This window comes from Cricetulus griseus, chromosome 3 (genome assembly GCF_003668045.3).
Source record: "Cricetulus griseus strain 17A/GY chromosome 3, alternate assembly CriGri-PICRH-1.0, whole genome shotgun sequence".
Lineage (NCBI taxonomy): Eukaryota > Metazoa > Chordata > Mammalia > Rodentia > Cricetidae > Cricetulus > Cricetulus griseus.
This window is the reverse complement of record NC_048596.1, coordinates 148,466,054-148,481,739: the sequence shown is the minus strand read 5'-3', so window position 1 is coordinate 148,481,739 and position 15,686 is coordinate 148,466,054. Positions and strand designations below refer to the sequence as shown.

Sequence of the window (15,686 nt, the reverse complement as noted above, 5' to 3'; positions counted from 1 at the left end):
GGGTGCTCTTAACATTTCGAAATAACAATATGAGAATCAATGGCATAAAATGGGGGGCATTTGCTTATTGAAGTTGTTTTTCAAAATAGTAAATTACAGTTTTCTCACTGTTTCTTAGCTCAAGTGAAGAACTAATTTCTATTGAGTTTTACTGCCATGTTACACATGTGAACACACACCAACACAGGCACACAAACACACACTACTGTTGTTTCTCTGTTTCAAAAAATGTATTAATTTTTTGAGAATTTCATAGGAAACATTTTGATCATATTCCCTCCCCAACTCCTCCCAGCCCCTCCCCCACATTCCACTTTCTTTTATGCATGGAATGATCATACGTTCTACAGGCATGTGCAGGACTGGCTTGTGAACAATGAGAGGGCACATTGTGCATCTAAGGAGAATGGAAACTTCGGAGATGTAAACAATACCCACATCATACACAACCATGCATGATTAACACGCACCTCAGCTGCCAGGAGGGAGATGTAAATTTCTCAGTTGTACATATTTCTGTGATCTCCTGCTCCCAAAACCCTGGAGAATCACCTGCTTCCCAGAAAGATTTACCCTGCAGACAGGAAAGCTGGTGGCCTGTCACCCATGCAGAGGACATCCGTCTTCCCTAAATCAATCAACTTGCTGCCATTTGGGTAGGGCTTGTCACTTTAGAGGAAACTCCTGTTCTCACCCCAGGTGTGGGACTAATCCCCTCCTGCAGAGTTTGCAAGAATAGACTGATTCAGGCGGTTTTAATCTATTTAATCTAATCAAATCAGGGCCTGGGCACCTCCCTTTGTCACATCTGATGCCTGTCCCCATATTAAAAAAAAAAAAAAAAAAAAAAGGATTGCACAGGCTGGAGGCAGCCCTCTGGGTCCCTTGGTACATCATTAAGTTGTAAAAATGACTTCATCACTCACAGCAGAGAAATTAGACTGCCCCGATGGTGGCATAAGGCAGCAGGAGAATTATCCTACCAGCTGCCTACCTGACTTTCTTGCAAAACCCTCCCAGCTACCCCCACCCAGAAGCTGCAGTGCAGTGGCAAAATGGTGCAGTGTAGAAATCAGAGCTGGGAGGGGTGAGGGTTTTGCAGAATGGAGAGAGAGAAAAGCCTCTGTCAGCAAAGCATGTGCAAGTCCTTGGAGACTGCTCCTCCTCCAGCCTATCTTTTCATCATTCATCTTGTGGTAAAGGGTATTTTCTTTTGTTTGAAAAAATAATAAAAGGTTCCATTACCCCAGATACATAACCTATCGGGGCCCACAATGGCAAAGCAGCTAGATGTGTGATAGGCTACTAGGTGAGTGAGATAGAAAAGCTAACCTTTGGCCCCAAAAGCCTGGTAACTAGAAACCACTTCCACCACCGAGGATGGTGGTCCTCTGCAGCAAGCTTTGTGTTTGAAGTCTGAATGATTTTCTTTTGCAGAAGAGATTGAAAATATTCCTCACTGAGAGCTAAGAAACTTCGTCTGGAGGTTGACATTGCAATGAAAGGGTAAGTAGAGATAGAGGAAGAGAGAGACAGACAAGTGATAGATATATGGTAAATTGATATTCATAGATGATAGGTAATAGATGGATAAAAGATAGAAACAGATGATAGAAATGAAAGGATATTAGTAGATGCATACAGACATGGACACATAGGTTACAGTGATGGTGTGTTTGGTGCCAGATCTTAGGAACTCTTTCCCATAGCTTATTTTGATATATTAATTGAATGTTCCTTTGATGCTTGATTGCTTAGAGGGAGAAAGAACTAGCAAAAATTGTTCAGACCTAGATCTGAGACAATCTGAAGTTGTTAATGCTAAAAATGTCATTCTTCTCTTCCTAAAAATCAAACTAACAAAACATGTTTTAGAATCAGGGAAGTCAGAAAAATCTACCTCAAGTATTTTATTTTTGTAAAGGAAAATGCACATTGTAAAGCATGTATTTGGGTGTTTTCAGATTTTTGTTATGTATTACTGACTCTTTTATAGTAAGAAAATAAATGGAGTTATATTAGTCACAATACCAAGGAAGACCACCCCCTTTTTTGCATGTAAAAGATCTAAATTTCTTACAGCCCAGATGGACAAAGGCATGAGTGAGTGGCGAACAAAATGCCTGCCTTTTTTCTTCGGCAAAATTTCAACCATCCCTCTGAGCCATTGTCAAGCATGAAGTCCACCTCTTCAGAGAAAAGAACATTGTGACATTGTGGCAAGGGAGTTTAGATGCCATGACACTCAGACACCCACACACACACATACATACTAGAGACACAAGAAACACATAGAGAGACACAGACAGACACATATGCACAGATATATACACACAGAGAGAAACACATACATTCCCCCACACACAAAACACACACATGAGACACAAGAAACACATAGAGAGACACAGATACACATACACAGATATATACACACAGAGAGAAACACACACACCCAGACACACACACACACACACACACACACACACACACACAAAAAAAAAAAAAAAAAACAAAAACAAAAAAAAAACACATGAGACACAAGAAACACACAGAAAGACAGAGACACCTATACACAGACATATACATACAGAGAGAAACACACACACACACACACCAAACACCCCCCCCCACACACACACACACGAGACACTGGAAAGACAGAGACACAAGCAACACAGAGAGACACAGACACACACGGATATATACACACAGAGAGAAACACACACACATGCACACACACACACACATGCACACACACACACACACACACACACACACACAGAGAGACATGGTGTGCCTTTCTTCAGCTCAAAAAGAAAAAACAAACCAAAAAACAAATCTAAGGATCCTTTGGGCTTGTGATCCCTAATTCATGGATTTATCCCCTGGATCTGGAGCATAACAGATTGGAGTCCTTCATTCAAGGAGCAGATGGCTGTAAGTGAACTTTACAATGGACAGTGCACAGTGGTATGCAATGATATTACACTCCCTATAGAATTAGCTTGTTTTACTGCACCACAGGAGCCTGAACTCTAGATGGGGTCCCTTTGCAAGGCAGAAGAAATCACACACCCCTGACTTTGTATCTCACACATATGTCTATAGGACAGCAGAGTTCACCTGATGAACTCTGTCCCACTTTGACAGGACCTCTTGTCACAGGAGAAGACCATGCTGCAGGAAGTACAGCTCACTATCTCTTAGCCAGATGAACATTTTAAAGACTGAAACCTTTTTTTCCTCCAGCAAAAGTCAGGTTAAAAAGACAAGAAGTGCCTGCAAAAGATAAGATGGTGCATGGTGGATTCATCTTTCTTAGAGGACAGAAGAGGGAAATGACTGTAGCTTCCAAAGCAGAAGTCTAACCCTAACCTAAAGGAATTTCTCCAGATGTGTTTACAGCAGACTTGAACTCAAAGATAAAATGCATAGGATTCCCAACACTCTCTACATGTTTGACTAAAACTTCCATTTTAAAATAACTACTTTAAAGACTTCAAATGAGGACTGTATAATTTTAGTGAACAATAATTTAATTCTAAAAAAATCAGTTTGGGAAAATCAATTCCTAAAGTAGAAATAATACAACACATGAAAATGGATGTTGCTATCACAGTGGAAACAATTCATTTACCTTTCTTACAGAAAAAGTGAATTTTAAGATCAGTGATCATAGAGTGTTATTTCCTTGGTGTTTTTGTTTTTTGTTTTGTTTTGTTTTTTTATCTGGGGTTTTGTCAGTAACAAATGACAGGAGCCAACAATTATGTAGCAAAATGAAGTAGATACTTTGGTTTTGACAAGAAGGCAAAAGAGGAAAGACTTTTGTGCCTGGAAGTTATTAAGTAATAATTTCAGAATTTTGAAGTCATTAGGTTTGGCTTTGGAGACAGTCTTGTTTTATTTCTTTAGCCAAATATGCATCATGGCCAAGTAATCTTCAAGATGGTAGCAATATCACCATGAAAATACAAGCAAAAAAGAAGCCCAGATAAGACTCTGCAATGAGTGGAAATGGTATGGGATAGGCAGGGTGTTAGTGTGGGTCAGGGGAGGAGAGGATGGAGAGGAAACTGGGATTGACTTGTAGAACAATCTTGTTTCTAATTTAAATAAAATAATGGAGGGAGAAAGACTCTGCAGTGATATAGCTAACACCTATTGGAAGAAAAGAAGGCATTAGGCTAGAGAAAAAGAAGTGTCTTGTGATGCTGCTGGTATGGTGGATATAGTGAGAGATGGAGAGGATAGGAGCAGGTAGGGGAATGTTTAAAAAGTGTTTAAATAATATTAGCATGTACAGTTACATTGCTATAACAATTTGAAAATGTATCCACCAAATTTCCTTGGCCTTCTTTAGTTATGCCTTGAAAAAATATCCGGTTATGTCCCTGTAATTAAACACTTGCCACAACCCTTTACAATAGTTCAGATGCAGGACAAATACAGTCCTGTGTAGCTCTGCATATGTAAGCATCTCAATTACTGGGTCTCATGTGTCCTGTACTATTTAAAAGGAAATTAATTTCCCCTAACATTTTTATCACTGTTTTAAATATGTCCTCATCCTAAAACATTACAGGTTTTAAAAGGAATCTTCCTTTGAAAGCCCACTTTAAGGCCCTCCAAGGAGGTGACTAAAGTGCTTCCTCCCACTATGTGCAGTTCCTCAAGGCAAAACAAAGATATGTGTTTGCGTGTGTGTGTGTGTGTGTGTGTGTGTGTGTGTGTGTGTGTGTGTGTGTGTGTGTGTGTGTGTGTGTAAGAAGTACTCCATTGAACTGAATGTCTTCCTTCCTGACTCCCTCAGCAACTCCTCTTAATGAACAGAAAGAAAAATTTAGAATTTGATCAATAAAATGACACAGAGTCTGAATCCCGACCAAGAGCAAAGCTGTCTTCACTTATCAAGAAAATGGAAAAGTCCAATGTGCTGTTTACTTTCCGTTGAGAAATGAGCAGAGAGCATAGTTAGGAGCCCTCCCCGACCCCCTCCCCGACCCCCTTCCTGCTTCCCCCACCCCCAGGAGCTGTCTCCACACACCTCCTTTCTTCCTAGCAGCACTAGCAAACTAATTCCAAAGAGCCTCTTCACAGCAAGAGGGAAAAGAAGCCGCCCTTGATGCCCCGAGGGAATCTCAGCAGCAGTGAATGAACAGGCTGGCAGGTCTCTAGGCGCGGAGACCTGCCCCTTGGTGTTTTGCTATTTCTGGAGAAAGTAAATAACAGGAGATACTCATTTTTTCCAGTCCATTCTACAAGAGTCTCATGTATCCCTGTGTAGAAAGCTTTCTGGGAAAAAAATCCCATGTACAGTTTCAAACGCCAGCTGAACATTCAAAACACATTTTAAAACAGACGCATCTGGGTGGCTGCATTATTTATGATTTTGGTCATCTTCTCTTAAGATGGGTTTTGGCATTTTCTTATTGAGCAAGTAAGCCTGTTATCAGGAGAAAAGAAAATGTCCACGCACTTAGACCTGTTTTCACAAGAAGCTTACCCGTGTTTGGAAGGTTTGCTACGTTATACAACCGAAGTGAATATGTCAAAACTCTGCATCTTGTCTCTAAATCTGTATTTCGCGTCACTTTACTACATTTATCAACTTTCTCGGGCCCGGTAAAGGTTAAAATATCATGTTTGGAGTTACTGAGTTTCTGTTTTGAAAATATGTTTAAAGGTAGCAAGAACTAGATCCAAATTAGAATTCTAAAGCTTCGAAGTTTTACATTTGAAGAAAGAATCCCAGTTACCTAGTCAGCCACCATTTTAAGCAATAAGCTTGCTCAAAATAGATAGATAGATAGATAGATAGATAGATAGATAGATAGGGTAGGGGAAAGCCTGTTTTTTTTGTTTTGTTTTTTGTTTTGTTTTGTTTTGTTTTCTGTCACAAAGAGCTGAAGACTGGAGTCCTTGTTAGGAGCATGTTAGCCATTTAGCTTTGGGCAGCACAGCACTGAGACTGTCACAATTGTGAACAGCAAGGCTATTGTAATTATGACATCGAGTTGGGATTTTCGATATCACTTGGAATTCTTTATTTATTTATTAATTTGTTGGTGAATTCTCTGTTGATGTTTTAAAATAATTTGTATATACCTATTTAGAGTATCTTTCGGGAAAAATACCTCTTTTTAAGCAATAATTTGGGGAAAAATAAGAAACCATTTATTGGAGATTTGAAAAACCCAGAATGTTGCTATGTGGTTCTTAATCACTAAGCGTCAACGAAGTTAATGTTTTCTTTAAAATTTCTTCTTAATACTAAATTTTCCTTATCAAGTCCTTAAAACCGGACCTTTTACATAGCTAATCTTTTAATCTCCGTTTCGTTTTACGGAAAGAAAGCCATCTTCTGGGTCGGAGTGCTGGGTGCCCTCACCCCTTGTATATGACATTCAAAAAACATTCTTTCCAGTTAACATTTTTGATCAGCCGTTCTGAAATCACCACTCTGCGATCTAGAACGCCTAAAATAAAATTTCAAGAATTGTGCTGGAGACCAGGAGATCGTCAGCATCTGCCCGCTGGATCGGAGGATAAACTTGGGGATGGGGCCGGGAGATGCAGGTGAGCTCTGGGGAGAAGAAAGGTTGAAAAGAAGCCTAGGAGCTGTCCTGCAGGTACGGTAACCTTCTAGTCCCAAGACCTCTTAGCTGGTGTGGTGGAGGAGGGGAAGAGTTACACGCCAGAGATCTGAAAAAAGGCCCGAAATCTTTATCTGGAATTTGTATACCGCAAGAACGCGGAGGGAAACAGTGTTCAATCTGGGTTCAGACCCAAAGAGCGACGTTTTGTTTTGCATTTAAATGAACTCAGTGAAGCAAACAGAACTATCTCTCGTGCTCTGATAGTCTTGCCCTGCTCCTTGGTATCGCCACCCACAAGTCTTTATGCCGCGGGTGTCTCTATAGGTGGATCTTGGAGGAGGGGTGGCCCCTGAAAGCTGAAGCCAAGTCCTCAACTCCCGGCACCGATGCCAGACTGAAGGCTGGAGGCCCTGGGACGCAGCTGAGCTGCTCAGCTCACTCCCGCCCCTAAGCACAGAGCTCATTAACAGGTGGAATCACACCCCGAGAGCCCTAGATCCTGCCTGCCTCCATAGAAACAAATCCGTCAGACTCACAACACCATATGGGCTAGGTCAGGGCCTAGCTTTTGACGTGCACTGCCAGAGGCCCGCACCACCCGCGCACCTATCTGGGTACTCCTCCTTTTTCACTTGTGCACTTACAGCACAGCCCCATTTCTGCAGCATCCAACACACGTACACAGCCGCGCACACCCGCCCTCCTCTAAGACACTGGGGCCGCTTCTCTAACAAGCCTGTTTAGAGTGGCCTAGCATAGCCAACTCCAGTGCGTAGGACTTAAAGAGAACCTGAGCCCTTTCAGACCTGGAAAACGCTGCAGTCAGCTCTACTGCCTGGAAGGCGTGTCCAGCGTCAAGGAGACGCCCCCGGGGAGTTTCCAAATTCCCCAGGGCGGGATAGAACCATGCGAACAGGAGCAGGGAGACCCAACCACAGACACCCTCAGCATTACCGGTTGGCAGCCAGCCGTGATGCGATATATCCACCCGGAATCTGGGTGATGATATAGCCCCAGAAGAACGAGCCATGAATCATCCCCACGGTTTCAGGGTCCCAGTTGAATTTGGCTTTCTATAGGAAAAGAGGGAAATCACAAAGAAACAACAGGTCAAGGGTGGCAAGACAGAGTAGCGCACATAATTCCTTTTCGGTGGTTTGTGCGCCATGAACCTTCAAACACGCAGGGCATTTTCTGCCATACTGGGGTCAGGGGCTTAATTTTCGTTTTGTAACAAAATTGCTTCTGACAAGAGGGACTCCTTTTAAAACGGTCTTGTGATTCACAATGAAGTAAGGGCTCCCCAGGCTTCCTGCCGCATCGGACTGTTGTAAGTGAACCTGGGACCTCCTCAATTAGTACCAAGGACTCTTAGAAGCCCTGTCAAAGACATTTGGACCCCAGAAAGCGATAATGGCTGAGGCTCTTTTGACTGTTGCAGTAAAGTGGAGTGACTCCCAGAATGGAATGCAACCTTCCGGATGTACACAGGAAAAAGAAGACCACAAGGGGTTGGAAAAGGTGTCTCCCCTAAATCTGGATGCGCAGGACAAAAAAGATTTGGGGACAGTCTCCCCGGGAGTCTGGAGAAGTCATGTGGTGGTGGTGAGGTCACTGTTTAAAGCTTTGTTTCCGAGCTGTGCGAATGTTAAGGCCTGACTCCACCCACACCACACTGGTCCACATTACAAGACGGGCCTCTCTAGAAACCAGAGCTAAATGCTTGCAAGTTACTGTAAAAGTCCAAGTTTTTGTCTTACCCAAGAAACTAGGAATACCATTTTCCTCCCTTGCAATGAAAATTTCCCGGGTATCCTGGGCTCCAAGGGGGCCCAGGGACTCTAATTCGGCTCCTCAGAATGTCCCCAAATCTGTGACCAAACTAAGCTGTTTTACACTTTCTCCTGAAAGATTTCTGTGACCTTCAGCGGGCTCTCACCGCCAGACATCCCTCAGGAATACACACTTTAAGACTAAGGTAGTGTGCACTCTAGTGAACGCGGACTCCCCTATCCAGCAGGTCCTCTCCTGGCTGGAGTCCCTTCCGAAGAATGGTTAGTCAAACCTAATATACATATGCGGATTTGATTGTGGGGCTTGCTGTTTGTTTTAGTTTGATAACTAAACATGTTTTTTCCGGGGGAGGGGTGCTGGTGATCTGAAGGAAGCCAAGAGAACATTATAATGTCTTGCAAATGAGGGACGAAATGCAGGGATCACCGAGATAAAGGGAGATAACAGCACTCTAGTGGACCTTTCTAGAATGGCTGGACAGAGGGAAGGTTTAGACAGTAAGAAAACCTTCCTTTTTCAGGGGGAGGGGGAGAGGGAGGGGAGGGGAAGCAGGCTTAGACCAGTGACCAGCGGAGGGAGTCCAATGCCCACCTCCTTGATAACTTTGCCTCCGCGGTGGATGGTGCTGTTGTTGACCATGTCCACAATGGCCACACCCAGGTTGCAGCGGATGCCAAAGGAGATGCAGAAGCCGAGGCCGCTCATGATGGCTATGATGTAGCGGCGCGGCAGGCCGAAGCAGGTGCAGTCGCACAGTGGAGCCTTCTTCTCAGGCACCTCCAGGGGCTTGCCATCCTCTGTTAGCTCAATGGTCTCCCGGGTGTCTTGCTTCTTCTCCAGCACCCTGAGCATCAGATTAGGAAGCAAGGACGCCTATGGTTAGGCACCTCCCCCGGGTAGTGTAGCGGGACAAAGATGTCCTAAGATTAATTTTTCTTAATCCTCAGGAGCTGGGGAGTTGGGCTCTGACCTCTTTCCTGCTGAGGAGTTAGAATGCGGGCAATACAGAGCTTAGGAGCTCTTAAATTCTGTGAAATTCTACGCCTTCCTCTCTGGGCAGCAGCTCCCTCAGGCCTAACTCAGTGAACCCCAATTCTATCACCTCTGTCTCCATTCATCTACAGGCCCCATTGGACCTAACTTTTGAGGGCACAGGGTGAAAGGGAGAGGGTTGGTAGAGGAATGCCTACTGCAGGATGCCCCCCAGGCTCCTAGTTGCTTTAATCCAGGCTACTGCGGGTCCTTTCTGCGGGGCTACTGTGGGGCTTGACAGGTTCAGAGGCAACTCTGTCCAGGTGCAGCTGCTTGAGGACCACCTCCTCCTTCCTTCCCCTCACTACACCCAGACTGCAAATCCTTTCCTCACCAGTGGTTACCCTGCCAGTCATTTCCCAATCCTTTACCAAAGTGTACCATTTCACCACTCCCTCCTCTTTGCGCTCTCTCTCTCTCTCTCTCCCTCTCTCTCTCTCCTCTCTCCTTCCCTCCCTCTCTTCCTCCTCTCTTTCCTCTCTCTTCTCTCTTTACTCCAGTTAGAAACAAAGGCCTCTGCAGCATATGCCTGACACTTCAGCTTCCTTCCTACAACATGAATAATTAATCATTCACAAGCTTGTGTCATTACTATCTCAGTTACAACACACTGAAAAATATCACGGGCCCATTTCCACACACAGAAAATGAGATTCCAAGATTTACCAAGTGGTGCCTACATCACCATCTGTACCACTAAGAGGAAATCTCATTTTATTTCATAGGATTTCACTCTTCTCAATCAATTCTGATTCTGGAAGCAGTGGAGAAGGAAAACAGAATTGGAATGCTAGAACGGCCTTGTGAAAAGGTGGTGTTGTTCTCATACCTACCATATCCACAAAATTTCTATTTTTTAAAATAACAGGGTAGAAAGTGATAGCTATCTCTCATTGAGACTGGTATTTTTGATATTTAAACAGTGTCTTCACTTACAATTGGCAAACATTTCCTCAATCCATCTTGTAGTTACTTTCAATCCTGTACCCACCATTAAATGGCACACCATTGCTTACACACACACACACACACACACACACACACACACACACACACACCACAGGTGAAGCCTGTGGAATTCCTGGCATGTATAGCTTGGAATATGGCTGTCAAGAAACTTGAAGATATCTTGCAAATTCTATCAAATTCCACTGCAGAATGGGTCATTAAGGTGTCCATGACTAGGCTTCATGGATGTTTATCACAGATATGCAAATCAAGTAGCAGAAACACTGTATTTCTTTCTGCAAAGAAGAAATTAAGGGATTTGATGCTTTTTGACTTGGCTTTGTATCTCTGCATTTGCTGAGTTGAATTCTGCACCTGAATTTCCCACCTCACAGCACTCTCTGAACAGCTGCAGGACTGCGGCATCTATTGCCGCAGAGCTTCGTGATGGTGTCTACTGAAGCCCACCGGAACCAATCCACTTGAAAAATAGAGATGTACATTGGTCATCTTGGTTACAATTCTCATGGTTAGCCAAGGCTTCAGTTTCCAAATGTGAAAATGAATCCTTTTCAAAATCCATTTTCCTGCTGTGTCTGCTGTCTCATTTATTTTGCTTATGTCATTAACAAAAATAGTATTCATAGAAGATATAATACATCTGGCAGGACCAGAAGTCATGAAGACTAGAGGATGATTAGTGTAGTGATTACAAGAAGGACAGCATTTAAATTTTTTCTGTTACTTTCAAAGTAATCTTGCAGTTTACAATTCTTTTTGTTCTTAAATTACTGTGACATTTCCCACATAAGAGATAGATTCCATATATATATATATATATATATATATATATATATATCAAAAAAGAATGCATACAAAACATTTTAGGTTCAAGAGGGAAGCATCAATGATAATTTATTGATACATTTTGATCCTGTTTCAGGCAATATAGAATTTCTCATGAGAGAGTCTTCACTATATTGTGCAGCTGAGATCTGAACTTCTTTTTTTTTTTGTCATTAGTCTTTGACATTCATTTTTTAAAGGGGTTTGGCTTTTGTTATTCACTTGCCTGGATCAAAGGAATTTAATTTGGGGAATTTAAATGCAAAAAACTGCAGGCTTTCCGAACAGGTGTTGAATGAATATTTCAGGATTGCAAGGAAGATTAAGAGCTGGACTGGAAGACATGAGAATCCCCAGGTAATGAAACAAAATCACACACACACAGACACACACACACACACACACACACACACACACACACACACACACACACACACGACAGGTTCATTTAATGCCACATTCTTGCATTCATAAGCAGGTTTCCAGTGGAGCCTTGGTTCAGCAATGAGAAACAAAAAGACTTTCCCACCATCTCTCTAAATAACCAAGATTTACAGACATGGCCTTGCAGATTCTGTCACAGTGAGCCCCAGGTGAGAATGGGGTTGCTTTCTCTTACCTGTAGATCTGGCCGAGGGATTTTCCAGCAAAATTCTTTATCCCCTCTTTTCCGGGGGCCAAAATCCTTTGTTTTACCGACTCCATTCTTAGAAAGACTGGTGTCCAACCTTGCCAGATTTAAATTGTGATGGCTATGAAAGGCGAGTTCTGCTCATAGTCTTAGTCGGTTAAGGTGGAGCTTTTTCTTCTCAGCAAACAGAGGTGAGCTTTCTAGCAAGGCTGTGAACTGGAGAGGGGAGAGAGAGCAAGAAAGAGAGTACAACAGAACAGCTGCATGCAGCCCACGGGTTTCCTAATAGGAGAATTGGTACACAGAATCACAAAGTCTCATTGGAAGGGGAGGATCCGGTGGCCGAGGGCGCGCGCAGTGCCGTGGTATTTGGGCGGGTGCTGATGAGTCCCCTGTTCTGGAAGTCAGCTCACTGAAAAACAACGTAAATTCCCAGTTTTGAAGGCTTATTGCAATCAAATCCGCTGGCTATTAATCTGAGGGACGAGAAACGTCATCGAACCCTTGTGTTAGGGAAAAATCAAAAGAACCCTACTGTTTAAAGCTGTGACTTTGCTGATCAGAACTCATAGCTCTCAGAACCCTTGGGAGCTTCCCAGGCCTCAGGTGAGCGATGCTGCTGTTAGCTTCCTGCCTTAGCGTGGTCTCCTCCCATCGCGCCGGCGTAACTGTGCTCTGCCGCAGAGTGGCAGAGTCGAATTAAGACTGAGGTTAGCTGCTTTTTGTGAACGTGCGTGAGTAACAGACACACAGCTGTGATTTAGGGAGCGTCAGGGGAGGCTATCCAAAAAAGCTGACCGCACCCGTTAGCGCGCGCGTCGCAGCTGAACATTTCAGCACCACGGACAGAGGAAGTTCAGGAACCCAGAATGCCGCTTTTGGCTAGCCAGCTTGCCAACTTCCTAGGGGAGCTGGGCGGATCGCCCTGACCAAGGGCCTTTCTAGGGCTCTTCAGGAACGGATGCTATGGAAACCAAGTGGGGAGATGTCATCATCTGCAGAGTTCTCAGGAGGAAGGCTGCATTTGGGTATGCAAGTCAGGAGGGCTGTATTAAGCATTGACAAGTTACTCTGCTTGGTCAGCTTGTCCATACCAGCTCTGACAACATGGTGGGGGAACCAACACTGCAGAAGCTTCCAGCAGTGTGGTATCCAGATGAACACCTGGTCTCCCTTGGATATAAAGGATGTGTTTATGGGATGTGTAATAATATTCTTGTGTGTTTGATTCCATCCCTAAGACGAACAAGAAAGGATGTAGAGAGAAAGAAATTGAGGGAGACAAAGAAGATGTGGGAGAAAGAGGATAAATAGAAAGAAAATGACAGCTGTGATCTTAGAGTACTCTGTTAAGTAAAGACAGGCAGTTTGATATGAACTCTCCGGAATTCTAAGCTGTTTTAAATTAACTAGTATACAGCACACTACTGAATTATCTCCATACAGGTAAAATTTATGCCTATACTTATACTTGTCAGCAAATACTAATGGATAATGTTTTAAAATTTATTTCAATATACTTGCACTCTATTGAAATCTCATTTTTCGCCTTTATGATACCTTCTCCCAATGGGGAGGAGGCTATTTTTGCTGCTGTTCTTTGTTATGGGAAATGGTCACACAAGGTTTTCCATCTTGGTTGCATATGTATAACATAAGTGAGCTTACTTCATTAAGCAAAACAATTAAATAGTGCCAAATTAATGTAAATTATTAATGCTGTTCACATGGATTATAACCCTCTTAGATGCAGTTCAGGCAAGAGCTTATGAAACAGACTGGCCTTGAGCTACATCCCCAAGGTCAAACTTTCCATGCTATTTAAACCAACCGGGGAAGGGGGTTTATATAGGGACTATTGAATTACATTCTGAAGGTATAGCTGTACATGCAGCATCATGTAAGAATATCCTTATATATTCTTACAATATAAGAATAACATTTCAAATGATATGTAGAAATGTATTTTCCAAAGACAGAGATGAAAAAATATCACAAATAGCTAAAACACTTTTGCAATTGTTCAATACAATGCTGGTAAAATTATATTTCACTAGGAAGTATAGTTGAGAAAGGGTATCAGTCACATATCTCTGTTATTTTGGTACATATGCATTATGTGAATGTATTATATGTTACATTAAATATATATTTCAAAATATGTGAAGTCATCTTCAAAAAGATATCCCTGGAAGGCCACTAAATGCTCTGTACTTCCATAGGAGATTGTGTATAAAGAAAAAAATTTCTTATCAAATTGTTTCATCACAAACAAAATTTCATGCCCCTCAGAACATGGTTGTCTTTCAAAATACAGGTTTCACAAATCCTTAGCTACTGAAGTCTCTGAAATGAATTCATTTAGGACTATCTGTGCCCTTTTCATTGTGGAAGTTTATGAAAAATGGAAGTTACATTAAATATCTGTGAGGCTGAGATGATGATGCAAAAGTGATTCTCCTAAGCATTTCTCAGTTGACTAGAAGTCAAAACCACCAAAAACCAAGATGGCTGCATCATTCATATATATTCCAAGCAATAGTACTCTGGCATGATGATATTGCTTCTAGAATAAATAATTGCATTCATTGGCATTGAGAAATACTATCTAGTTTTTCCTCCTTTTCCCAGAAATGGTCTCAGTGTCTGAATTGAAATAAGAGCTAATATTGATTTCTTCATTCTAAAAACATTTGTTGAGAGCCGAGAATTGCACTAGGCTGGAAACATCTCTTTAAAGATCTCAGAAACCACGTGGCAGATACACATACATTTCATTAAATATAATTATGGATAATATTAGACACAATAAAAAATAGTCTCTGTGTAAAGGTGTACGGGAAGCATTTTAGGAGGCAAGGCATCCTTGTTTGTCTTAATATTTAAAAGAACTTAGAAAATGATGACAGCCCAGTGGCCAGGGAAGTTGTACAAAGAGAGCTGGTAATACTTGGAGAACATTTCCATCAGTGGAGAGATTAAAGCATAGTCATGAATAAGAGGAATCACCGAACAGTGAAAATTATAAGAATTGATGCTCAGTCTCCATAGTCTGAGTGTGCCCTCAGGCTCTGCTCACATGAGTAGCTGGTCCCATCATAGCACATCTATTTACCAACTCAACAGATTTTCTTCAGCCTTTTTAATGTGTTCCAAAATCCCAGACACTGACCATAAACTCATTGGGCCCTAGTGAATTCATTAGATTCATCTTTAGGCAAATATATGGTAATACTTATGAATATGACTTAGATAAAAGCATTCATTTCTATGGACACTCTCCTTTTCCCTGTGAATTAATAGTATATCAAATTTTAACCATCTCCTCTATTCCACCATTAGCTTTCCCTCTGAGAGCATACCTCCTTTCCTACAGGGTTTCATTAATTTAACTCATGTGCATAACTGATTATAGTTTATGAATGGTTCACACTCAGATGACCTCATTCATCCCTGGCAATTCTCTGAACTGAAATTGATTTTTACTCCCATTTTCTAGAGGATAAGAATGAGGTCTACAAATTGCAGTAAACTGTGTACCTGGTAATGAAGATGAGGGAGCTGTATAGGTTGTAATACTCTCCCATATTCAGAGATCCTGTTAAAATAAAGAAATAATTCAAGAGGTCCAGCTGGAGTCCCAGATGAGGCAAATTTCTAAGGCACATCTCTCTCTGGATCATACTTTGAACACCAGCACCCTGGAGAATGCAGCTGAGAACAGCTGTTTTGGGGTTGGCTCAGATTGTATTGCTGTAATCAGAGGCTCAATGACTCTAAATAAAAAAAAAAAAATCCATTTCCCATTGTTACAGGGAAAGGTTTATAGTAGGTTA

The 15,686-nt window shown here is 42.2% G+C and overlaps 1 protein-coding gene across 2 annotated transcripts in view; it reads right to left on the bottom strand.

Annotated features, from left to right (window-relative positions):
- Slc17a6 (solute carrier family 17 member 6) overlaps positions 1 to 11,924 on the bottom strand; it is a 37,289-nt gene extending 25,365 nt beyond the window's left edge. The window contains exons 1-4 of one of the 2 annotated variants that reach the window (XM_035442494.1): positions 11,839 to 11,924; positions 9,710 to 9,712; positions 8,985 to 9,237; positions 7,554 to 7,672 (exon numbers count right to left, since the gene is read on the bottom strand). In XM_035442494.1, the coding sequence (XP_035298385.1) occupies positions 7,554 to 7,672; positions 8,985 to 9,237; positions 9,710 to 9,712; positions 11,839 to 11,924 (461 nt within the window). The remainder of the gene's footprint in view (positions 1 to 7,553; positions 7,673 to 8,984; positions 9,238 to 9,709; positions 9,713 to 11,838) is intronic. The other variant, XM_027410512.2, reaches the window with a different exon arrangement.
- Between the last annotated feature and the right edge of the window lie 3,762 nt (positions 11,925 to 15,686).